The 25,502-nt window shown below is 44.6% G+C and overlaps 1 protein-coding gene across 2 annotated transcripts; it reads right to left on the reverse strand.

The window, feature by feature from the left end:
• Positions 1 to 180: 180 nt before the first annotated feature.
• Positions 181 to 23,522, reverse strand: pias2 (protein inhibitor of activated STAT, 2). Of its 2 annotated transcripts, none has more exons than XM_082555329.1 (14): positions 23,254 to 23,522; positions 16,590 to 16,755; positions 13,735 to 13,822; positions 13,597 to 13,647; positions 12,230 to 12,320; positions 12,010 to 12,144; positions 10,133 to 10,238; positions 9,595 to 9,668; positions 8,064 to 8,224; positions 5,697 to 5,830; positions 4,598 to 4,781; positions 4,345 to 4,481; positions 4,228 to 4,265; positions 181 to 2,300 (listed from the first exon to the last, which is right to left on the reverse strand). In XM_082555329.1, the coding sequence occupies exons 2-14, from the start codon at positions 16,699 to 16,701 to the stop codon at positions 2,106 to 2,108; spliced, it is 1,506 nt and encodes a 501-aa protein (XP_082411455.1). In that variant the 5' UTR covers positions 16,702 to 16,755; positions 23,254 to 23,522; the 3' UTR covers positions 181 to 2,105. The 2 variants fall into 2 exon arrangements, with proteins under 2 accessions (XP_082411455.1, XP_082411454.1); XM_082555328.1 differs by lacking the exon at positions 23,254 to 23,522 and adding an exon at positions 20,991 to 21,246.
• Between the last annotated feature and the right edge of the window lie 1,980 nt (positions 23,523 to 25,502).

Here is a 25,502-nt window from a genome sequence, read left to right on the forward strand (position 1 = left end):
CCACAGCAGGATGAAAACCTACTTCTTAAGCACATCTTACTTTTTTTATCTATATTTCTGAACTCACGGGTCGTTCTGGAGCAGCTCTGCTTTTGAGTGTAACACAGACATTCACAATCATACGGACACACCATCATTTCCTTGAATTACATTTTTTCACCCATTTTCAAAACCAACAAATTCTGTTTACAAAAGAAAATATTTAATAATAAAAAACAACTACACGTACCACGATTCTGGACGCTGATGAATACAGGAAACACAACAAGCCTTTTCTGTCAACACTGTTTAAAGAAAAATGGTACAAGTATAAAATAAAGTAACACAGAAACCAGTGGATCCACTACCATCTGCCTACAGGGAACCAGTCGTCTTTATGAACACTCCAATCATGTGTGTTAATAAAGGTGCGAACAGGCAGGAAGTTTAAAGCACGCCGTTCTTACCGTTATTTTATACAGAAAATGGTATTCTGAGAATAGTTCATACGACGTTTTCGCTCATGTCCTAATAGTTCCAATTAAATCCTCATTCTGGAGCGAGAGAGTCACAGGACACCTGCTCAAACATTTATCTTCATTTGTTTCATGTTGTGATGGATTCACACAGCCTTAATGTGTCCACACCCACATTTATTAGCACAATATTCAGCTTCTGAATTGAAAAAGTACAAAGTGACCTAAAAATATTCTACGTCCCTCTATTTTTATAACTTTAACAATTTCATGTGGCTGTTTTTGAATTAATGCAGCCACTTCAGAAAGCTGAGACTCCCTGAGACTGGCTGAGCGCAGATTAATGTTGTGATGGGACCATTGCTGCTCTGCTGGGAGACAGAGTGTGTGTGTGCGTGTGTGTGTGTGTGTGTGTGTGCGTGCGTGCGTGTGTGTGCACTCAAACAGGAAATGTCTGCACCTGCAGTTTTGCACCAACACATCCTCTGAACTGTTCGTACGTGTTAACACACTGAAGACACGGGAACGGCTCAAAGTCTGGATTTCCTTTGTGAGAGCGATGAGCGTCATGACTGTTTGTTTTCACATTTAAATGAGTCGTGATGTGGGCGGGACTGATGGACAGACATGACTGAGGGCGTGGACTCAACATGATGATAACACCAACAACAACTGCGCGCCTGTGACATGAACTAATGTTAATGAGGCAGCAGCGTTGCCACAGACGTGAGCTTCGATTACATGGATGCTTTGCCTGCTGTGACAAGGCGACATGTCTGCTGTAACTATGGAAACTATTAAACGGGAAACAGTATGTGAAGAACGTCAGGACGTCACTGTGAACATAGTGCAGGTGTATACATCACATGTACCCTGAGATTAACATCCACCTGAACACCTCTGAGAGCACGTCACTCATTACAAACACAAAGCAGTTCGTTAAACTAGAGCGAAGTCTGCAACCTTTAATCACAGCTCTGTGTAACGAACCTGTCAAGCTCTTATTGCTCTGATTCATTTACTGTACGATAGAACAAACAGTTTGTGTTGGTATGACATGAAATCCACCCTGTAACAACGTCCACAGACACCACCAGAGCTGGAGACGGCTCAGTCCACCGTCTGTGTGGGGAAACACCCACTCACTGTGACAGCGTCTTCTTACGCCCAGCCCAGAGCAGCGGGTCCGCTCTGAGTCCACTCCACACTGGCGAGGCACACAGTTCAGGTCCGATTTACATGAAAGGAAACAAATCGCTACAACAGCTCGGTGTTGTAAATGTTTCCAGTCCTGACAGGACGACGTTCACAGAGCTCAGGCTGAAGCTTTTCCTTTGAAAGTGTAACCATGTACGTCACAAGACTTCCTGTCACCGTGTAGAAAACAAAGTTCAATCAACTAAAACCAAAAACGACATTTTCGTTTTATGTACAAATGTCTGCATGTTGTTAAAGGACCATGAACAGCAAACATGACGTGACATGATTAAGAAACTCATGTCTTCAGTTAATGTGGTCCATGGCATTTATCATGCTAATGCTGTTAAAACAGGCGCTGCCATCATCAGAGTGCTCGTGTGGAAAACTGAACATTTACAATATTTCACATTAAAAAGAAAACCAGCTCCATCAGGTCCAGTACGGCGAGGCTCAATCGAGAGAAATGATATCCGATGTGCCGCCGTCGGCCCCTCCTCCCGTGCCCCCGCCCCCTCCTGTGAGGACCCTAGTGTCATGGAAGGAGCTGGCGGCGTGGCTGATGGCGTCATAGTGGCTGCTGGTTGCTGCAGCTGCATTTTGCATGCTGCTCGTCAGGTTATCCAAGAACATCTGAGGCGAGTAATGCTGCGCAGAGAGACACGCTGGTCAGATCAACGTCAGAGTAAATGAAAGTTTTACTGCATATAACATCTGTCAAAAACAAACAAACAAACAAACAAACAAAAACACAAACTAATTGACGTGCCATATAAAAAAGATTCGGACTTCCACACCTCCGTGGGATGGAGCTACTACAGCGCTGCTCCCTAACAGCTCCATATCCTGTCCCATTCACTCTTTTCATCTACAAAATAAAAGTCCTTTCCTCCTTCCTTAGTGTGCAGCCTCCTGTACGACTCACCACAACTCTGGTTGTGCATTTGCCACCCGTCTTCGCTCTGCATCTACTCTTCCAGCACACTTTGTCTTCAGTGGTCTCACAGAGGATTCAAGGTGGCGCACACAAGAGAAGCCCTACAGTACAGAGATCCCAAAGACTGCAAGGTAACATCAGCAGGCAACAAGGTGAGGAGGTAAGGAACAAAGTGGAAGGCCGAGAAGGCAGTTGAGGTGACAGAGTCACGCCTAAGGCAGAAGACACCGGTGGGGGTCTTAGCAACAGGGGGAGCAGGCTCGGGGTGCTTCCCAAAGGCCCAGGCCTGCAGGGCACAGGGAAAGGAGAGACACCAGCTACTCCAGGAAGAGGTCCGAGCAGGTATGGAGGAGGAGCGAGTAAGCAGGGCCGGAGGTCTCAGGCAGCAGGGAGCGTGGACAAGGTGGGAGAGCACCTTGCAGCTCAAGGTCACCTGGGCAAACATCATGCAGGCAGACTTCCAGCGCATCAGATTCCTCGTGCAGGCAGCCTGCCAAGCCCAGTAAAGCTCCATGTGTGGGGGACGAGTGAGACACCTGCCTGTCCCCTGTGCTTTGGAAGAGGAACCATAGATCCTCGGCAGCTGCCCAAAGGCCCTGGCCGATGGTCGTGTTCTTGGCGACACGACCAGGTGCTCAGAGTAGTTGCTGAAAAGATTGCCTCAGCAATCAGTACCAGCAAGCACCATCACGCTCTGATGAAGCCAATCTCTTTTATTAAGGCTGGACAGAAAGCCCAGGTGCGCCCACATTCAACAACCGGCCCCCAGACACAGCCTCTGATTGGCAGCTGCAGGCTGACCTGGGTAAACAGCACACTGTAAAAACATCCCTGCACCCACACATGATCATCATTTCTGAGGGCTCAAAACATCTGCTCATGCTGAACGCACAGTGCCCTGGGAAGAGCGGATCGAGGAGGTCAACGAGAGGAAGCACGCCAAGTACCAGGAACTAGTGCAGGATAAGGGGCTGAAAGACTTTCTATGAGCCCATAGAGGTGGGATGGAGGGGCTTTGCAGGACGATCGCTCTGCAAAGTCCTAGGCCGGCTGGGTGTGGCTGGAGCAGCGAAGAAGAGCGCCGTCCAGGTTGTGAGCGAGGCAGCAGGGAAAGCCACAAGCTGGCTGTGGATTAAGAGGGCTGATCCGTGGGTAGCTACTGGTGCGCAAGTCGGGGCCTGATCACCCCCAGCTGGGTCGCCTGGGCGAAGGTCTATGATGCTGCGAGACCCGAAACACCTGATGGCCCCAGGATACATCACTGAAGATGCGTACCAGGAGATGTTTCCTGCATAGTGCCTCTGCCAACCTCTTCATTCGCACACTATGTGGCTACTGTGTTTGCATTTGAGACATGCTACTCTGCTTTCCACAGAAACATTTGCACAGACTAAGAGTTGTTGTTGCCGTGACGTGAAGTTAATCTATCGTCTAAATCTTTGCCACGTTTGGTCAGACCTGCTTACACAAAAGAGCCGAGCTTTGAATCTTGGAATTTTGTACCATTTGGCACCACATGTCAAATCCACTCTAACTGAAACAAACAGAAAGCTTGCATGTCAGGAACATTATGAGACTGCGTCACTGTGCTGTCAGTTCAGACAGCATTAAAAAAAGGAGGGAACATAAAACACATACCTGTGGATCAGTTTGAATTAAGGAAAACAGATCCAGACCTGAAAGACAGAAGAATCAGATTTTGAACAGTATCCATGTGCACATAGCTGACAGTCAGTGAGTGTTTCTCTGACTCACTCTGCATGTCTGTGGGGATGGAGGCCAAGGCAGAAGGATGGAAGGGGACTGCATAGTCGGCCAGTGTGGAGTTCAGATACGACGGGTCCAGGGCCTGGACGTTTGGCACTCGCACAGTGGGCTGGTAGCTCAACACTCTGAGAACATCAAAGACAAACACACACAGCTGATGAGCACACATGTAATCATCAACATGCTGGGGTACAGCGCGGTCACACCAGATGGTTCACGGGAAAACTGAAACATGGCTCACCCCTTTGCATGCATCTCCTCATTCTTGGAAATGTAGACGCAGCGTTTCTTGGGTGGAGGGTCTTTGTCCTCTTCATCATCAGAAGAAGAGCTTTCTATAGTCAGATCGATCACATCCGCCCTCTTGGTGCAGCTGGGCTCAGTAGAATGAGGGGCCACCGACGGTTGACGCAAAGGAGCCGAGGCTGAAAGGTAAAGGTCACCTGACATGAGTCTGCTCCTCCCGTCCCAAGAAAAGACCGACAGCAATCATTTTCACATCTTTCAACGAGCTGAATTGAATCTGGTTACTACAGGTGAGGTTTCAGCCAACAGACGGTTTATGGCTAAAATCAGCATGTATGGAGCCACTCTGTAAGCTCTTTAGTCCATTAGTGGACTTAAAGGTTGGGACACTGGGAGAAGATGATGGTCTGTTATTACTGATCCTCACTGGAGGTTTGTTGGACACGCAGTCGGTTCCTCTCCGTCTCTTTCAGCTCAGTTATTGGGTCTGATAACAACACTGTCAAAGCACCAAAAACCTACAGTTTCATTTACAACACAATGACACAAAGATGGATTCATGAATAAATCCATTTCTCCCAGTTCTGTCCCAGTGAGATTAAAAGGATTTCTCAGTGCTGTGCAGACAACAATGAGTCTTTAACAGCTTTGCAAACATCCTTCACCCTTCTTTTGGAAACTTACAGGACTTCTGTTGACACAGGAACAAAACTATTTTAGAAACAGGGTCACGTGATCACCCCCTGATGCTAATAGTCTGTGGTCGTCCCAGGCCTTATCCTCCTTTCTCCATGACTCACATTCAAAGTTTCAGTCCTGCTCTGTATTATTGTCGACTCTTTATCTTACGATATAAAGCGCTTTAAGAAGACCTTTGTTTTGATTTGGTGATATATAAATACAGTTGAATCAAATATTTTATTTATTTATTTAACAAAGCTCCTAAATCAAAGCAGCCACTGACATTTGTTTTAACACACTAGCCTCTGCAGCCCTGCCCACCATACAGGCCAGTGCTGTGTGCCCACAGGACTCACATATACATGAATCCACACCATCTAGAAGCTGCCAGGTGTGCAGGGGACGATACTTACTGTCCACCTTTGGAACGGACTGAGTGGGGATCTTTACAGCGTCTTTCTTTGGTCTCATTGGACACCACGTCCCATCCTCCTGGAACTTGATTTCATCCACGTCCGAGCAGTCGTTCAGGATCTCCAAGAACAATCTTTAGTACGAGGGAGGGAGGAAGGGAGGGAGAGAGAGAGAGAGAGAGGGAGGGAGGGAGGGAGACACAGAGACAGAGAGACACACAGAGAGAGAGAGAGGTAAAACACTGATGTGAAGTACGGTCACACGAACGCGTCACGCAGGCTGTCAGCACTGTGTCAGTGTTAGAGATGTCCAAACAGCTCAGTCTGATGTCACATATGCATCTGTGCACAGGGAAGATTACATGCATATTCATTATATGTGGAGTGCAGTGCTGTGCAGAAGGCTAAAGACCTGCCTCAGTTTTGATCATTTGCTTGGAAAATAAGAAATGTCTGCAGTGAATCATTCAAACATGCACTGAACAATCTAAATCTTGTATAAAAAGCAAAACCAGTTTATAGTTCAACTCTAGTATGAACACGTTTGTTCTCAGGCAGCACTCCTGTAATTCCTTCAGCAGTCTTCAGGAATAACTCTCTGAAGTCTTAATGACTGCTCAATGATCCTGGTCAGGAAATCCCAGGAAGTTGATTCTGTTCATCTGGATGTTTTCAGTGGGAGGAACGTTTCTTCATCCTCCAGCTGACTCCTTCAGTCTCAGCTGACTGCAGCCTTATAAACAGGACAGTTGTGTATTGACTGAAACCAGCAGCACAGATTAAAACTGGGCTGTGAGGTCAGTTTCACAAACCTGGGTGTAAATGACAACATGACCCCATCAGTCTTTTATAGCTGAGGGGAAAATGAGGAGGATGTCTTGTATTTGCAGGCTTTGGGCTTCAGATAGACTCTTCCTTCTTTCAGCTGCTCCTGCTGCCACAGGTCTGCCTCCATCTCAGCCTAACATCCTCTTCTGTCACACCAGCCCTCTCCGTGTCCTCCTTCAGCACATACATGAGCCTCGTCTGTGGTCTTCCTCTTGTTCTTCTGCCCACAAACCTCACTGTGCTCATACATGTCCTGCTCCACCCTCACACGTCCTCATGTAGGACCACACTTCCTCTCAGTATGTTGTCTCTGGCTCCACAGAGACAGTAAGCTCCTGTTTAAGACGTTTTCAGTGCACTTCCTTCACTTGCACATTCCCATCTCTGTCCTTCAATCTCTCGTCCCAGCCAATCGGTCTTTTCTCCAGCCTCAGATGAAGCCTTTTCTTCTGCCGCTCCTCTCGTGGCTGCACACCTAGCCTCCTGTCTACATCCCCTCCCAGACCATCTGCTGAACTCTTCCTTTGGATACGTTCTCATTCCACCACCAAGTCTCCTTGTCCTCTTTCCTCTATCCAGACACTATCCCAAACACCTTCTTGGCAGTTGTGCTGTAGTGCTTCAGTCCAACCCAGACCCCAACTCTTTGCAACAGTCAGCCTTCAGCTTCCACCACGTAATCCTTTCCTCCACCTTCATCCATCCTATACTGCCTAGGTAGACTGTTGCTGCCACCACCTTACAGTCTCCTACCTCTTCAGGTGGTACCTTTAAATGAGATGTACCTGTGTGAACCTGGCTCTGCTCACATATTACCTCCATCTTCAACAAAGCTATTTCCATCCTTTTCCACGATCCATCCTCTTGCATTTCTCTTCTTAACATCAAACCTAGTTAACCTCTCATCACCTCTGTTCCTTTCATTTACATTAACATCTTCTCCCGTCACTAACCTCTCTCACCTGGGGACACCAACATGTCATCCAGAGTTTCATTCAGCCTGTGGGGCAGATGGACTGACCACCTTCAGCATCACCTAACGGACTTGCAGCGTCACATTCATGGTCCCACCTTCAATTCAGTGTTATTTATACAGCATTGCAACAACAGTCGCCTCGAGGTGCTTTATATTGTAAGGTAGATACGCAGGTAAACAACACTGAGCTGAGCACAGCCTCACTATAAATTGGGCCAAGCCTACCCAGGCCCGATCCAAGTCACCAACAGGTGGACCTCAGCCATCAGTCCACCTGAGTATCTGACACATACGGGCACCAAACGGTGCATAAAGCACACATGGATGATTGTTCAGTGTTTCACCAGCTGGACCACATCCTCATTTAGGTTTGACAGCATTTCTATTAGATAATGGCGGATGGGAGGAGCATGAATGAGGCTGCAGTTTGGGGAAGGCCTCACAGACCAGTGCAGATCCCCATGTACTGACATGAGGTGGATCAAATGAAAAAAGGGAGCTGTGGTCCTGCTTAAATGATCTCCAGTATGTCATGTTTCTGTGATGACGGCCTGCTCAGTTACCCATCAATGATGAGGCTCTCATACGCAGCCTTCTTGTCACACACAGGACAGATCCAGGTGGGTTTCTTCTCATTCATCTGCAGGTAGAGGGCAGCATCGAAACACTGCAAATGGGAGCACGTCACAGCCCTGCATGGCACCATCAGTCGCATCTTACCCAGCTGCAGGACGAAACAAAGCTGAGGTCAGGCCGATGGGTAAACACAGCTCATACGTGAAACTCAGGAAATATGAGTGTGTGTAACGCGTCATAGGTTCATGTGTCAACATCTGTGACGTATGTAAGAGTCAAATCATCAGCAGCTTTCTGCATATGTGCACACGGTCATAATGCTGAAGCTGCAGGGAGACTCAACCACACAGCCTCAACTGGAGCTGAAGGGAGTTCCCTCTCAACCGAGCAGAGTTTAATAATCACAGCTCGGCAGGTTTTCTTTAACACTATGACCTTCACCTGACCTCGGCCCAACCAGCTCCTACTTAGGCTACGTTCACACTGCAGGCGAAAGTGCATCAAATCCGATTTTTTTGACCCTATGCGCCCCATATCCAATCATGGTATGACATTTGTGCTCATGATAGCGTTAAGCATACAGTCTAATGAAGGTTAAAAGTGTCGTTCAGCGTTATGTCTGAACTGATATATTGATGAAATGACCTGCATGCTACAATACCCAGGTCAGTTTTGTGTGTTACAATTAGTCAACACATTGTCAACCTAGTGTATAAGAATGTGATACAGTACATTGTGATTGAGCTGATTACACCACTCAATCCTGTGCCTAACACGCTTACATACACATAGACATGAAGTATAATTTCTAGGGTAAAGGTGAAAGACATCTAGCTTTGTCTCTGCTTGGCAACTAGTGATCCGGGCCTACAGGAAGCATCTGGAGCAGCCAGACAACCATATAGGGGGAAATGCTGTTAAACACGGAAACTAGTTGAACTGTCGTTAATTATAACCTGTACATGTGATGTTTTGTCTAACGCGAGAAGGGGCGTGAACCCTGACATGATAAAACCATGCTGAAAGTACGTTTTGACGGGAGATCTGGGGTGACAATATCGAGCTGTGCATCTTTCCACACACGTGTTTAATAAAATCATTGTTTTGACGCACTTGGACCAGAGGTCGTTTGTCTCTCACCTCAATCACGAATCGGGACAAGAGCCATGTATGACATTTATCATTTGTTTACATATGAGTCCAGATTTCTCTTCATGTTTTGGTTCATGTCATTTTCCTGCACACTACTTACATGTTGACTGTTTTGTTATGAATGTGTTAGTTTAGTTTGTGCTGCTGTCCAAATATTTTCAGGTCCAAAGCCACAAAACGTCCCATAGAACAGAGTCTGGCTGCAGTTCTATATCAGTGCAGTTCTACAGTGAGGAGGGTTTAAGGTGGAGCTTGTTAGTAACACTACATGTAGACACCTCGTTCTGACTCGTGGACTCAGCACACACAGTGTTCAAACTTCAGGGAGCTTCAAACGTGTCACATGTTGCATGGCTGCTTATTTACCGGGCACATAAGAGACACTCGAAGGCTTGTTGTAGCAATCTCACTGTCTGGATCTGCTGTCAGCTTCTCTTTGACTGGAACACAGAGAGGAGGGCAAAATGCAAAGACACAGGTTGAAACACACACGACAGGGCTTCACCACATCTCTACACTATGAGCCTGGTCTTATACTCAGCTTTGACTCCTGCCTGGAACATGTCAGTCTCAGGCAGGAAATAACTAAGAACATAACTGTCATGTCTCTGCTGTTTGTCAGCATGACCTGATGTCATGTGATCTACCTGATGTCATGTGATCTACCTGATGTCATGTGATCTACCTGAGTATACGCGGGAAACATAAGTGTGAGGAGGATGAATAAAGTCGTAGTAAGACTGTAAAGCTGAGGCATCAGTGTTGTAGTCGCTCATGCAGCTCACGTTTGGGTGAAGACCATTTGATTACAATCAGACCTGTACTGTGTGTGTGGGGGGGGCTTGTTACTGCTGTAACAGTTACTGCTGCTCTGTAACTGTTACAGTAACAAGCTCATTATTACTCAGTGCTCTGGAGTGGTCTGGGTTCCTGATGCCCTTCATCCTCAGTCTTTGCAGGAGCAGGGGAGACGTCAGCTGCCTCACCAAGTACACAGACATGGAGTAGGTCTGAAACAAAGACGGCGTGGCTCATACTCAGTGTGAAACAGCAGGAGTCAAACACACGCTCAGGATTAAAATGACATCAATAACAGGAAGGAACAACAGATGTTCAATGACACAACCGGCTTCAGCTATAGAGATTGAAAATGTGACGTCATTCAGGGGTAAAACCGCAAAGGATTCTGGGAACTCGTGGCAAGCGGTACTAGCGCACGCAGGCTTTTAATTAAAATCAGTCACACAGCGATAAAAAGAAACACAAAAATGTCAAGAAGCTGTTGTATTATTAACTGCAATAGCCGGTCGCATGACAGCCACGGGAAGCCGACGGGTAAAGAGATCGGTTGTTATCGGATTACGTCGTTGAAGAGAAATTGTTCAGCCATGTTTCCGAAGTAACAAAGACGCGACGGGTGGCCTGGATTGCAGCCATTCAAAGATCAAATATAACGTCCCAGAACACTCCAGCTCACAGGTTAGTCTGCTCCAAGCATTTACACGAAGGTCAGTCTGCTGTTGTAGTTAATGCGTCATTTTCATAACATAATTGGTGATATAGGTTACAAGCAAGTCTGGCGCTGAACAGAAATTGTGGCGCTATGCTCCTTTATTTATTGTGCATAAATAGTAAATTGTCCTGACACAATATTGCGTTTCGCTTCTGTTATTATGGTACATTGACAAAAACATATACTTTTATTCACAGGATAAAACTGGTTTGTATCACTAATTGTCCAGTACGATTACAGCATACAGTATTATTGTCACTGCTACATTTCTGTGATGCTACCAGAAATTATTTCTACTACTAATTAATTACCGCTGAGCTCAAAGGTCCTATTAATAAACGGTTAACGAATGTGTATTTATGACGATGATTTGTGAGACTGGTAAACTTATGATACGTACGATGGTCTTTCGTTCTACACGGTGCATTTCAAGGTCCTGCACCCATCCGTCGGTAAACTGTACCTGGGCTTGTTGCAGTGACCGGAAGTTACTAAACTTCACGAGTGTATGCACTCACTCCAAGAACCGTATGATTATAAATATGAGCGTGGTGAAAGTTGGGCAGCACGCTGATGTCTTTTGTCCCTCTGTGTGCTCGTAAGGGTCTGACCCTTTCACTCCTTTGATTTTTTCCTCGTATCTTTTCTTTGACTTTTCATTAAGTCTGTCTTTGTACGGACCGGCATTGTTCTCCTTCGTTTTGTACATACTTTTTTGGGGGGCAAAGAAAAAGCAAGAATTTATTGGAACCGAAGAATGAACATTTTGCGGTGCTGCAAATGCTTGCATTTGATGCAGGTACTTGGATTGTTTTGCCACGAGTTCCCGGCATGCAATGCGCAAAAATCACGTGGTCTGTCAATCTCTTGATGCTTCTCATTGTCACACTAATAATAACAACAGAGACACTTCATACACAGTGTGGATCACTGATGTTTGGCATCAGGTAAAGTCTCGTGTCTCGACAACATCCCATACACACATCTGTCTGTTTCATATCTACGGTGAGTTTCTCTTTAACAGGTTGTTGCTGCTGTGAGTCCCTGCAGCCGGAGCCCGGTTGCTGTTTCTTCCAATTCTGCTGTTTTGCTTCAGAGATGAGACTAGAACGATGTGACTGTAAATGTGTTCCTTTAAAGAGAAGTGTGTGTGTGGCAGTATCCAGATTACAACCCTGTGAATTCAGAGAGCATCACCACCTCCACACATCACAGCGCATAAACATAAGCATGCTTAAAACATTTCCAACTTGAGCTTCTTCTCTTACCTTTCCAATTTCAGGTGCCCATGTCACTGAAATCTGATTGGGTACTGCAGATGAGAGTCTAACAAGGGAGGTAATGTTGAGTGGTCTTCCTGGTCTCTTCTGTTCCACGCCATTTTTTGGTGGCGGTGCGTAGCCCTGCAGGCAGAAATCCAACGTTAGCATATTCACAATATAAAGTTTGCCTGGCTTCTTGTTTGACTGCAGTACAACGAGCACTTACTGGCAAAGGAAACAGTTTTCCATTGACCTTTATGCAAAGACTGTTGGGGTAATTGTCCTCCTGAGGGCAGCTCGTCTCTGATAAACAAAACCTGAAAACACACAGAAACATTTCAGAGCCCAGTACGAAACTTTAGATATAGTCAGATATACACAGATATACACAGATATACACAGATATACTCAGATATACACAGATATACTCTGATATACACAGATATACACAGATATACTCTGATATAGTCAGATATACACAGATATACACAGATATACTCTGATATACACAGATATACACAGATATACTCTGATATACACAGATATACTCTGATATACACAGATATACACAGATATACTCTGATATACACAGATATACTCTGATATACACAGATATACACAGATATACTCTGATATACACAGATATACTCTGATATACTCAGATATACTCTGATATACTCTATTTAGGTAACTGAGACTTCATCATTACTCTTAACTGAGAAGTGGGTCGAGCCTAACTGCTGTAGGAGAAATAAGACAGAGCTGTATTTATATTTAAAAATCTGGACAATAATGTTTTTTCTGAAACGCAAACAACGAGATCTGTTACAAGCAGTTATTTATGAATGTTTACTGTCATAATATGACAGAAATAATCTGGTTTGATTGTCACAGGAAGTCAGGGACCAGTCCCAGTGTGTTCAGATCAGTGGGCTGGTATTTCTCCTGTTTTCATTTATCAGCCACTACAGAGTGTAAAACAGCCACACTAACATCTCACAGAGGACAATATGACGGGGGTCAGGTTCTAATGTAAAGCCCTCTTCACACCGACCGCGTCAATTCACCCGCCGTGTATATCTGAACCAAGCTGGAGCTTTCTGACGTTTCCGAATCAAGAGATCTGACCAATCAGATTACAGCATTTGGTAACAGGTGCCCTCGTAGCTCAAATCTCGCACTGGTATGAATATTCAATGATATGGAAATACAGTTTGTAGCTCAGACACAGCTAGACGCTGCTCTGGGTCCATCTGAATGACCTCTCTGAGTTCAAACTGCCATCCTGAAACATGTATGTACGCTGTGATATTCTCCATGTTGCTGCCTGCTCGTGAGAACTGGAGGAACTCGGAATCTCTGCTTCCTCCTTTTCTCCTTCAGGATCATCAGGACCAGATCATCATCGCTTCAGCTTCTTCTTTTGTTTTTAAACCGTTCGTTTTTTGAGGACGAATTTTCCTCAAAATTCAGTGTGTATAAGTCACACATCGGTTTAGATTGATCAAATCTGCAATGTCGTGTTGTCTTTAGGCACTGTGTTCGGTGTATAAATGTCACTTTAAGTGTTTACAGAAAACTGAACATCCTCACCTCAGCTGAATCTGAACCATATAGTCTCTCCTCCCACCTGGTAGAAAGTCTCTGAAAAAGTTTAAATCAGTTAAAGTCGATTTTAAAAACTTTTTTCAGTTACTGCAGATGAACTGACCAATCAAGAAACAGGCTTACCGGGAGATGCACACTTCTCTAACTTGTTGTGGCGTCAACGCAAAGATAAAATATTTTTCCTGGTGGTACCTCTGAGCCGTACTCGCTCCTGTCAACAGAAACCAGGGCTGTCAAGTCAGGTTACAACACACACTTTCTCTGTCATTTATATTTTGGACAAACGATCCTGACTTCAATGATTTCTCCACTGAGATCGGCACCATCTCTCTGTTAGTTGTTGTTATACTGACTGTTGCCCCACAGCAGTGACTTTTATCATCATGTGCCTGAGTACACTGAGTCCATCCTCACCCACCCACGACCTGTTTCAGTCTGCATCCTTAAAGGACGCCCTCCCTGGTGCTCTCAAACCACTCATGTGCTACTGCTGTTCCTGCACTTCAGTTCAGTTCCTGTTCCATGATGGTAACAGCAGTAACACCTCCAACAACATCATGCTGCGCAAAAGGCTCCACAGCAGCGTGTGCTCAGCCCACTACTCCTCACCCAGCTGATCCACCAACCAAATCACTGGGTTTCCAGACGACATGGCACCATCAGCATTGCTGTTGATGGCTCCACACTCCTCCTGCGTTTGGGAAGGAGGTACCACGGCATCCAGAATCTGTCTGAAAGACTGCTGAACAGCTTCATTTATCAGGCTGGGGAGGTGTTTGGAGTTTCATTGTTTTGTAGTGTTGGTCATGTGACAGCCTTGTGTGTCACAGGGTTTAGCTAACCCAGTATTTAAGTTCCAGTTTGTCTTGTGTTTGTTTTTGTAGCTAATATTTGGAGTTTATCGAGTTGACCTCTTTTCTTGGTCTGCCTGTCCAAGTTTTCATATTTCAGGGTAAATAAAAACACATTTTTGGATTTAAACACCTGTGTCCTCGATGCTGTTGATGTGTAATTAACTGAAATTACAAATAGATTTTTGGGACTAGGACAATCAAATTAATTACATTTTCTGTCCTCTAGATGGCAACATTGTGTACTGATTGTCAAGCAGACGGGACAAGTTATGAGCCAAGTATACTCACTCCAACAGTCATGTTGGGACTAGGGGTGGGCGATAGAAACGATATAAATTTGGCCAACGATAGAGATTTTGATTACACCACTCAATCACGTTAGCGCATGTTGATGATGTCATCAAGCTGCGCCTGTTTTGGTCAAAAGCATCGCAGCGGCTACAACCATCATCATCTGCAAATTATGCCGACAGTCACAGCAAAGAGATGAAGCACTTTTGAAATATGGGGAAAGCCAAAAACTGCACTTCCTCTACTTCCGTAACATTGATTCATTAATGTTGGATTCTCTCGCAGCTGCTCTATTCCGGTGTTGTTGCAGTATATTAATAACTAACCTCGTATTGTGGATGAATAATCTCAGTTGTTCTCCTGACTTAGTTTGGCCCGTGTACAGCATCCTGCTATGTGATTGCATTTGTCCCTGACCACCAGAATCCCTCACGTTAACTTTTATCGAGTGGAAAAAAAGTTGGCGTTCAACCTCCAGCTTCACTGTGCTAATGTTATGCTAACATAGCTGTGTCGCTAGCAGTCACGTAGCACAACATTATATAGCAGCTAGCCCAACTTCAGTAACCCTGCAAACGTCACTGCTGTTTAGTTTCTGTCTTCATTTATGTTGGAAGTGACAGCAGAGCTGTACGTTTGAATTAGTTTCAAAAATCTCTCAGTCAGAACATGGTATGAAATGTTTAGGTGGTAACTAGCGAGCTAACTTCCTGCTAACTTCTAACTCCGTTAAATTTAATAAATTCTGTTTTCATGGATGCCTGGATGTTAAACTTAATTGTTACACCTGATAAAGGAGCAACGCTGATGATTTTATTAAAGATGAAAGAATTTAGACAGTTTTTAACTCTCAGTGTTCGTTTGATTTGGGACCTGAAGGGGACGGAGTTTTGGACCCAGATTACTCCGCGAGGCTCCTCACTACGGCAGCCGTAATGCTCTGACAATCCATCAAACATTTTTAACAGATTTCTGCAGCCAAAATCGGTTCGAGGTCAGTAAGCACAACCAGAATTCATACATAAGGAACACTCTCTCGATTTTTGAGAAAATTAAAGGATTTTAAGTCCTTATAGTGTGAAAAATACGTTATACAGAAGAAAAGAATATATCGCGATATATATCGTTACCGCACGTGCTTCAAATTATATCGCGATATGGATTTTAGGCCATATCGCCCAGCCCTAGTTGGGACCATTTAAAGTAGTACTGCGGGTATAAAATACTCACTGCAGTATTCTCCTGAGCCACAGGTGTCACCACTCAGACTACACCACCATGTCAGTGCTGACAGAGGCGAGGAAAAGTCAAAACTGGAAGTCAAGACTTTGCCGAGTGTTTTTGTTCTTTCCAAACTGTTCCAGCGTCTCCTTCTGTGTATCTGCACGTCTCTGAGCTCCTGTTCTGGAGCATCATTAACATGGGGGTAAAAGACTCTTCCACCCAGATGGGCAACGCACCTGGTTGTAAAAAATCAAGACCAGTCGACACACCACAAGTTTGTGTCTTGTGACACATGATGTGACGTCAAACTAAGCGGCGCGGTGAGCGTGAGGGCGCCATAAATCATCCCTGCTACCCTCGATGTAACCTAACTGACCATGAGCAGCACTAACACTGGAGAAGCTCGAGAAAGCTTCTAATTCACAGGAAATGACGCAGTTCATCCACCTGCTGTGAAGAGGTCATGGAACAGGAAGTCTGACACCCCTGCAATGGTTTATCTGTGCTCTACACTGGGCTCAGTTTACACGAGTAAAGGCCGACATTTCTTATCGTATTAACCCAATAAAACATTTGACTTTCAGTGTTAAAAACAAAGTGAAAGCAGACCTAGACTTGAAGGTTTGATCAGAACATCCAGCACATCGTAGAAGGGAAGAGGCTTCATCTGCACATCAGGGTGGACAGGGGGGATGGGAGGGGCTGGCTGCTGGAGATTCATGGTGGATGTGGGGACACACGGCTGCTTCACCCGTCTGTGTTACAGAACTTACTCCTGTTTAACATAGAGAAATGAATGCGTATTTACTATGGTTAGCCTTCAATCAACAGAGAACAAGCAGCAGTGATGGTTGGACCTCCACGGTTGGAGACAGACTGATAACACAGCTCCTTCATACGTAAGCAGAGACAGCCTGATACTGAGCCCAGTAACACGCCTCGACGGTACATGACTGAATACTAGCATAAAATAAAAACAAATTAAAAGAGTTTTCTACAGTCATACTGATGCACTGAGAGAAAAAAGCACAACTGTGTGATGTAGATCTGAGCGTACAGTAACATTTTTAGAATAATGTTGCATAAAAAAGCAAAAGAGGCCCTTTTGTTAGTACTTTACAATATTATAACTGCAGGTGTTTTATCAACATATCAACATGTTGTTGCCTCAGGGTTTGACTGGAATAATAATGTCATAATGTGAATTCATTCATAGCAGCTGACGTACAGCCGGCTGCTGTGAGAGGACTCCACAGTTTCTCTGGTTCAAACATTTTCCCAACAAGTTCAACACCAGCTTGTTTTTACTGAATAAAGTGTTTGTTTGTGTCACTAAACTAGTCACATGTCATCATGTGTGAAACACACACGACAACATGTGGGTTACTGACACACAGCAAGCTTCAGCTTACATGGTTATCAAGCAGAGACAAAACAGGACATTTCTGCCACGATCCCACAGCAGAGGGACGGGAGCTGAGGAGGATATAACAAATCTGATATATACCACTCATAACATTACTTTCAGGTTACTCTGTAAAATAAGCTGAAACACACTGTCTCATAATCACCATTTAACAATATAACCTGAGGCTACAGCCCCACACACCAGCACAGATGCTATCCTGATGAGGACACTCGTGATCTTTCTCTGAGTGTTTATGTATGAAACTAGGGGTGGGCGATAGAGACGATATACGATAGAAACGATATAAATTTGGCCAACGATAGAGATTTTGACTATACCGCTCTATCGCGATAGCGCATGTTGATGATGTCATCAAGCTGCGCCTGTTTTGGTCCAAAGCATCGCAGCGGCTACAACCATTATCATCTGCAAATGATGGCGGGCGACAGTCATAGCAAAGAGATGAAGCACTGTTGAAATATGGAGAAAGCCAAAAACTGCGCTTCCTCCACTTCGGTAACATTGATTCATTAATGTTCTCAGTGTTCATTTGACTTTGGGACCTGAAGCGGACGGAGTTTTGGACCCAGATTACTCCGCGAAGCTCCTCACTACGGCAGCCGTAATGCTCTGACGATTCATCAAGCAGTGCGGCTTACAAAGTTGTACTAAAACATTTTTAACAGATTTCTGCAGCCAAAATCGGTTCGAGGTCAGTAAGCACAACCAGAATTCATACATAAGGCACACTCTCGACTTCTGAGAAAATTAAAGGATTTTAAGTCCTTATAGTGTGGAAAATACGTTATACAGAAGAAAAGAATATATCGCGATATATATCGTTACCGCACGTGCTTCAAATTATATCGTGATATGGATTTCAGGTCATATCGCCCATTTCATAATGAAACCAGCACAAAGACACTTCAAAGTGATTCTACTGTAGAAACATCAACAGGTAGAAACCTGCAGCCTGACTGCTCATCAGTTTGCTGCCTGTTCAAGTTCAGCAGCAGCTCACTTTGTAACGGTGCTGGTCTGGGGTCAGCATTTACTCAGCTTTAACGTCACTCTGGGATCTTGGCTAGTTTAGCGTTAGCATGTTGTCTGTGCAGGTGCTCGTAAAGAGCTGAAGTTGTGTTAATAGTGTGATTCTGTCCTGGAGCAGTCTCACTTTACCATCACGCTCTCATCCTTTTGTGCAATAAAAATAAAAGTCATGTCCACGCTGCGGACTGCGCTGCTGTGTTCCTCCTCCACAAACTGAAATCAGCTGATCGTAACGAGGGTGCAAGAACTGATAACTGGGATCTATAGGCAGACCGACTAACGATTCCAAGGAATCCTCGTTTCCCAACCCTAGAGGCAGGTGACATCCACACAGTAATTGTCTTTTTTCTGTTCGTTAAACATGCTAATCATCCTTCATCTAGTCTCAGGCTTAAAACACATTCTTACAAAAACTACTGCAATCCATCAGTGTCTCCCCTCAACTCTATGGTATCAACTTTAAAACATCCTACATCATCTCATCCTCAACTTATCACATTCCCAAGATTCCCAGAAAACGTACTCTGACCTTTAGGTCGAGGTCACCGAGGTTGGAACTCATTAGAAGATGTTGAGTAGATACACTTATGGTACTAAATGAAAATCCTGCGTCGCTTCATTCTGTAGGTCTTCCTTTTTTCTTTAAAGTAAGGTCACGTGATATTTTGTGTGGCAACACTAATCCTAACTCTATCGATACAGGCACGCCACAGGTCAATAGGATGCTGAATTCACTCCCTGCTCTCACACATGATCTCCAGACCTGCATGCACCTCTTCCCTCTGAGCCCCCCCTCCAAACATACAAACTCTGACCCACCACCATCAGCCTTTCATTGACTGCCCCACTCCCACTGCACACGAACTTACCCACAATCACTACGATTGTGTTGGACACTGCTGTTTAAATAATTGTGTAGTGTTGTATTGTGTTGTACATAAAACTTTTTATTTTATTTTGTTTTTATTTCCTTCTCTTTGTATTTTTAGTGTACACTGGGGGAGCATTGCAATTCCAAATTCCTGTGTACGACTGTACATATGATCTTTGACAATAAAGCTGACTTTGACTACTAAACGAGAGGGCCCATTTCACCTGAGGCAACCTTTCTGGACACAGCTGCTTAGGCTGACTGGTTAAAAGGTCTAATTTATAAATGCAGGCAGATTTCCAAAGAATGAGTCTTTATCATTCCCACCGGGAGGAGGCCCCGGGGCAGACCCAGGACACGCTGGAGAGATTATATCTCTCGGCTGGCCTGGGAACGCCTTGGTATTCCCCCGGATAAGCTGGAGGAGGTGGCTGGGGAGAGGGAGGTCTGGGCCTCTTTGCTTAGGCTGCTGCCCCCGCGACCCGGCACGGACAAAGCGGATGAAGATGGATGGATGGATGGATGGAGTCTTTATCAACAAGGACAACTGAAAAGGATTCGACTGAGCAGCTGCTCTGGTTATAAGAAGAAGGCTTCACAGCAATAATAAGCAGTAATATCTTCATATGAATTTGTCTCTACGTGACAACAACATGTTATAGTGATTTATCACAGCTGCTGTATCATCAGGAATAAACTGCATGTAATTTGAAACTGTCGGATGGCAACATTTATGACAGATACAGTGTTGGTGTGTTTGACAAAACTCAGAACTATCTGACTGAATTAAACAGATTTGATGAAGTTTAACTTAATTTGCAGTTGAAAAAGATCAAATGTCAAAGTTTATTATTACAACGTGGATTTGTTATATGTTTGAACTGAAAACTAGAGCGTAAGAAAAGTACTTCAATCGTGTATTTCATTGTGTTTTTAATGAATCCATTTGAACTTTCAAAAGCGAGTTTAAATGTTTGTCTGAATGAAAGTGACAGACCTGATTTCATCAGCTGAACAAACTACTGATTCTAGTTTCTCAGAACTGAAGACGAACACACAACAGCACGGCCAAGTGCCCAGCTTAGTTTGTCCTTTATCTGGGGTCTTGTTTCAGTGTCACGTCCACGGTGAGTGAACCCACGACAGTGTGATGATACAGACGCGGTGAACGAGCGCTGGATCAGGAATATTTAACACGACATGAAAGCAAAGTTTCTGTAATCTCGTTACTAATAAAATGAAAACCCGGATGTTTTAACATGTTTGTGTACATCGTGTTTAACTCACAGCCTCGCGATAACTTTTGGCTAATCGGGTGTATGTAGTTTTTTCGATTAGCAGTTTGGTTTAAGATTCCCACGGAAACTATTATGTTTCTTACACCATACCTCACACTCATGTCTGCCACATACAACACGTAGTACATCAAGACAGTGTGCGAGCTTCAGGCGCATTAACTTATAATAACAGCGGGTTGTTGGGAGCTAGCAGAGACTGGCTAGCCTGTGTTAGCATCAGGGCTACATAGTGAAACGTCCACGATTCCCGTGACTACGCTCATCCCTGCCTGTGGGCGCCCACCTCGCCCATCACTCACACAAACACACATCAGCTGCTTTCTTTCTTCGTTACAAGCTTCAGCGTCAACACGAGTTACAGGTTGTGTTTTGTTTTCGCCTACCCGAAGCACCACAGTCCTCGCCATCTTGTTGTTCCGGTCAGTGTGATCACTTCCAGGTGAAGCTACGGTGTATGGCGTTATTTTTGTGCCAGGCAGCTCCGAAAACGTCAGAGCACTTGTGCAAATATGTGATGGTATTTGAAGTTTACACAGAAACATTCTCGCATGAAAATATCTTTAAAGTTTATTTTGTGACGCAGACAGAGTAATATTTCAAACTCTGTCTTCCTCCGCCACTGCCTCGTTTGAGTTTTGAACGAAATGCATTCTGGGATATTGCATTTCGTCATTTCGAGCTGATTGGAGACCAGAACAGCCAATCAGAGTTTTTTGCATCCAAGTCTGTGATTGGCTGGTTTTGTGGCACAAATATAACGGTGTAGAGAAAGAGTTGAACGCGCACGGGCAGAAATGTTGAGAGCGCGAGCGACACATTGCGAGCGAGCGCAAATGCAAAAACTGAGCGAGAGGGGCTGCTGTTGTCCATCCATCCATCCATCCATCCATCTTCATCCGCTTATCCGAGGTCGGGTCGCGGGGGTAGCAGCCTAAGCAAAGAGGTCCAGACCTCCCTCTCCCCAGCCACCTCCTCCAGCTTGTCCGGGGGAATACCAAGGCGTTCCCAGGCCGCTGTTGTGTGTGTGGATAATAGCAAACACTGAAATACATCTTTTGCATGCAGGAATGAATTTTGTTCACTCAAATTTAGCTTTTCTTCGCTCAAAATAAATTTCTCCTCAAAATACAACACTTGCACCTGCAAACTTTTTTTTACGTGTGCTCAGAATAGCAGTGTTGGGTAAGTTACTTTAAAATAGTAACTTAGTTACATTACTAGTTACTTCTCTCAAAAGTAACTCAGTTACTTCAAGTTACTCGTTACTTTCAAAGTAACTAGTTACTAGGGAAAGTAACTGGTTTTACTCAGAATTCTCTTGTTAATGTGTTGCTCCCATAACTTTGCAGTCTTCTAGCTTGCTTACTTGCCACAGTGCACTGTGCCACCTACCAATAGAAAGAAAAAGATAATGTGCATATTTCCACGAGAGAAATCCCACGCCTGGACCGTCATTGACTGCTGCCATGATTCTAGCCTACGTCACAGCGTCATGTGCGCCTTTTACATCCAACACAAAAACTGCAGTCGTGGTGCTTTCGATTGTACTCAGAACTCGGAAATTCTGCCTTCTGAATAGGAAGATGTAGGTAACACCAGACTGCAGATGAGCTGCATACAGGGCTGGACTGGGACAGAAAACTGGCCCGGGCATTTTGACACCATTATAGGAAAAATCATAAAGCCTTTGAATGAAAACAAACACTGTTGTGACAGTGATGTTCACTGTTCTGATGGTATATATGCATCAATCTATCAATCGTTTGTTGTAAGATTCAGATAATTATTTTTTAAAAGCTAGACATTTTAAATGAGAATAAGAAAGAAAAGTATTTCTTTGTGACAGTTAATGCCCTACATGCCCCCCTGGCAACACTTTGCTAGACCCGCCCCTGCACAGTTACCAGCTGTCAGCTACTTAGAAAAGGATCCTGGTGTTATTTGTCTCTCAGAAACAGTTCATAACTTCAACTCATCCATGTCACCTAAAAGGTAAACCTGTTTCTCCATCACAGCTCTGATGATCCAGTAAGGACATCTCCTGCTTTCATCTTCATGTTTCCCTCTCACCAGATAACCAAACCATATCATGACCAGCAGCTTTACAGCTGTGGCTCCAGCAAACATCAGCTGATACTAGAAATTAATATTAAATAAATTCTAACAACAGCTGATCAAGCTTAAACGTGCTGCTGTTGTTTAGCGCGACATCCGCTGGTTTCCTCTTTCGGCGCAAAGTGGGCGATAAACAAACAAGAGAGACGATCAGCTGATCATTGATCAGTTTCATGATTGAAGTAGAAACGGGAGAATGAGAGGAGAGGCAGCTGTGCAGCAAAGACACAGAATAACTCCAGCTTTGTGTCTTTTTCATTGCAGCTGAATTACGGGACAAACTGTTCCTTTTCACCTCAATAAGAAACGCGTAATATTTCTCTGAATACCAGACGGGACGGTTGGCAACTCTAATAACTTATGAACAAAATAAAGTTCAACATCATTAACTTCATAGCACCACCCAGCTGTATAGAAACTCCGTCATGCTAGCTAGCACGCAGTACGGAAAAGGTCAGAATAACGAAAATAAACTCCACCTAAGCTTGGTTTATATCTGACCCAGAGAGACTGCAGGTCATAACTTCTTACCTGAAGTTCAGTTCACACTTGGACCGGCGGCCGCCTCGGGTCTCTTTTCCTTCATCCACCTGCTGGCCTCCACCACTTGCTAATGTTACTGAATCTGTGGAAGCTCCGTGATAGCCACCACACGAAGTAACGAGTAACGACCCTATCTAAATCCCAGTAACGAGTAACGCGTTCCTGATTTTGGCATAATAACTAGTTACCGTGCTCGTTACCACAATAATAACGTAGTTACTGTAACGCGTTACTTAATAACGCGTTAGTCCCAACACTGCAGAATAGTGGCACAAAAATAACGCCATAACAGTGCGGTTCACTTTACAGCAGCTACAAGGAAACTCACAGTGAAGCCTGTCACGACAAGCAAGAGTCTGAAAACTGCTGTTGTTTAACATGTGTTAGGAAATGGTCCCACAGCACGTGTCAAATCCTCGCTAATTTATATAGATAAGAGAGTGAGACCAAGCTCTTTAAGGCCACCGAAGCAGCATGTACCACCGAGCTGATGGGTCCCACTATGGGCCCCGGGGACAGACTGGGTACAGCCTGCCGTGGGTACAGCCTGCCGTGGGTATTGCTGCCGTGTCAAATGTGGCGCATTGCTATGGAACTAAATTAGGATCAAAAGCTTTGTTCATCTGGAAAAGTGATTTCCATCTGTTTTTGACATTTAAAAATTAAAACAAACAAGCAGATGAATTATTTTGAATGAAGTATCCTTTGTCTGTTTTCTGTTGTTGTTTTTTACAGCTGCAATTTTTTCTTCTTCTTTTTTATCAGTTTCAGATCTTTTGGCCATGATTTTGTGTTGTGGGCGTGTATCAAGGGCGGGGCGTAGAGTAACGAGTGACAGCTGGAGCAGCGTTGGATGGTAGTGCTGGAGGACGACTTTGGAAATCAAGAGGAAGCGAGTGAAGGCAGAGGCAAGGATGCAATGGTAGGAAATGAAGAGTAAAGGATGCTGCACAGATTTCAGGGAGAGGTTGAGACAGGCTCCGAGTGGCAGCAAACATGACTGGAACAGTACAGCTATAGGCTGAAGGAACCTGTCATGAAGGTGATGGGTGTGTCCTACAGAGGAAAGAGGACAACGAGACTTGGTGGAGGGATGAGGAAGTGCAGGAAAATATTAAAAGGAGATTACCAAAGAGACTGGCAAATAAAAAGTGGGACCGGAGGTGCAAAATACAGACAGGAGTACTGGGAAACTAGGCATACAGGAAAGACAGACGTGGCAAAGGAAAAGCCTTAGTGAGTTGTATGTGAAGGAGGGAAAGAACAGTGCTGAGTGGCTACACGCTGACAGATGGAGCTGGAAAGGAGCTGGAGATAATCAGGGACAGGAATGGAGATGTGTTAACAGGTGATGGGAGTGTGCAGAAAACGAGAGATTGAGGAGCACAGATGGACAGTGGGTGAGTCAGGAAGTGACTTAGAAAGGAGGAGGAGTGGAAAGGCAGCTGGTCCAGGTGCCATACCTGTGGAGGTATGGAGATGTCTGAGAGGGAGCAGTGGACTTCTCAGTAGGCTTACAGCAAAGCAGTAAGAAGAGAATCACAACATCGTTTCAACCTGTTGACCAAATAATAAAGCAATCTTTGATGATTTTCCACCTAACGTGCACATTTGCAGACACTCTTCTTCCTGTCATCCTCAGTCCTATGTTGATGCAAGTGTTCAGGTATTTCTGACTGTTCCAGGTTTCATGTCTGTAGTTTTCCCAGTTTAGGGAAAGAAAGGGGTTTGTCTTTTGGTTAATGTTTTGCTATCGGCCATAATGAACGACACACATTTGTCAAAATCTAGTTTTGCGTCTGGTCGTCTGTGTTTGGGTCGCCATGATCACTCCACACGCTGTGGCACTGCAGACGATCAACATAATCTATGTTATAAGAGCAGGTTTGTGGTCCACACACACTGAGTAGTTCTATAAAATCATCATGAGTGAAACAGAAGCTTCCCTGGTGTGTATCATCTTTCACTACGTGTCAGATCTTGTCCTGTTCTTAGCTCTGTCTCTTTCTCACCCTCTCTGTCCTGCTCTCTCAGTGCTGTCACAGCAAAGTGTAACAGTGAAACAGAATTTACAACCACATAAATGCCATCAGACTAAAGTTAATTAATAATTTCTAATAACACAGTGTACACATGTTTATAAATGAGACGGTGCAGTCTGAATATTCAAACTGAAGGTGGACTACCGCTTTTCAATGTTCAGGTACAAGGATGACCTGCAGAGCTACATCATCCTA

This window comes from Aulonocara stuartgranti (genome assembly GCF_965226115.1).
Source record: "Aulonocara stuartgranti genome assembly, chromosome: 12".
In the NCBI taxonomy this organism is placed as follows: Eukaryota; Metazoa; Chordata; class Actinopteri; order Cichliformes; family Cichlidae; genus Aulonocara; species Aulonocara stuartgranti.

Bases quoted from the DNA above. Each gene is read 5' to 3' on its own strand.
- pias2 (XM_082555329.1), bottom strand. From the start codon at position 16,701: ATGAATCTCCAGCAGCCAGCCCCTCCCATCCCCCCTGTCCACCCTGAT. The intron at 12,145-12,229 runs GTAAGTGCTCGT...TTCTGCCTGCAG, and splicing joins GAAAACTGTTTCCTTTGCCA to GGCTACGCACCGCCACCAAA. The intron at 10,239-12,009 runs GTAAGAGAAGAA...TCTTTGTTTCAG, and splicing joins GGGCACCTGAAATTGGAAAG to ACCTACTCCATGTCTGTGTA.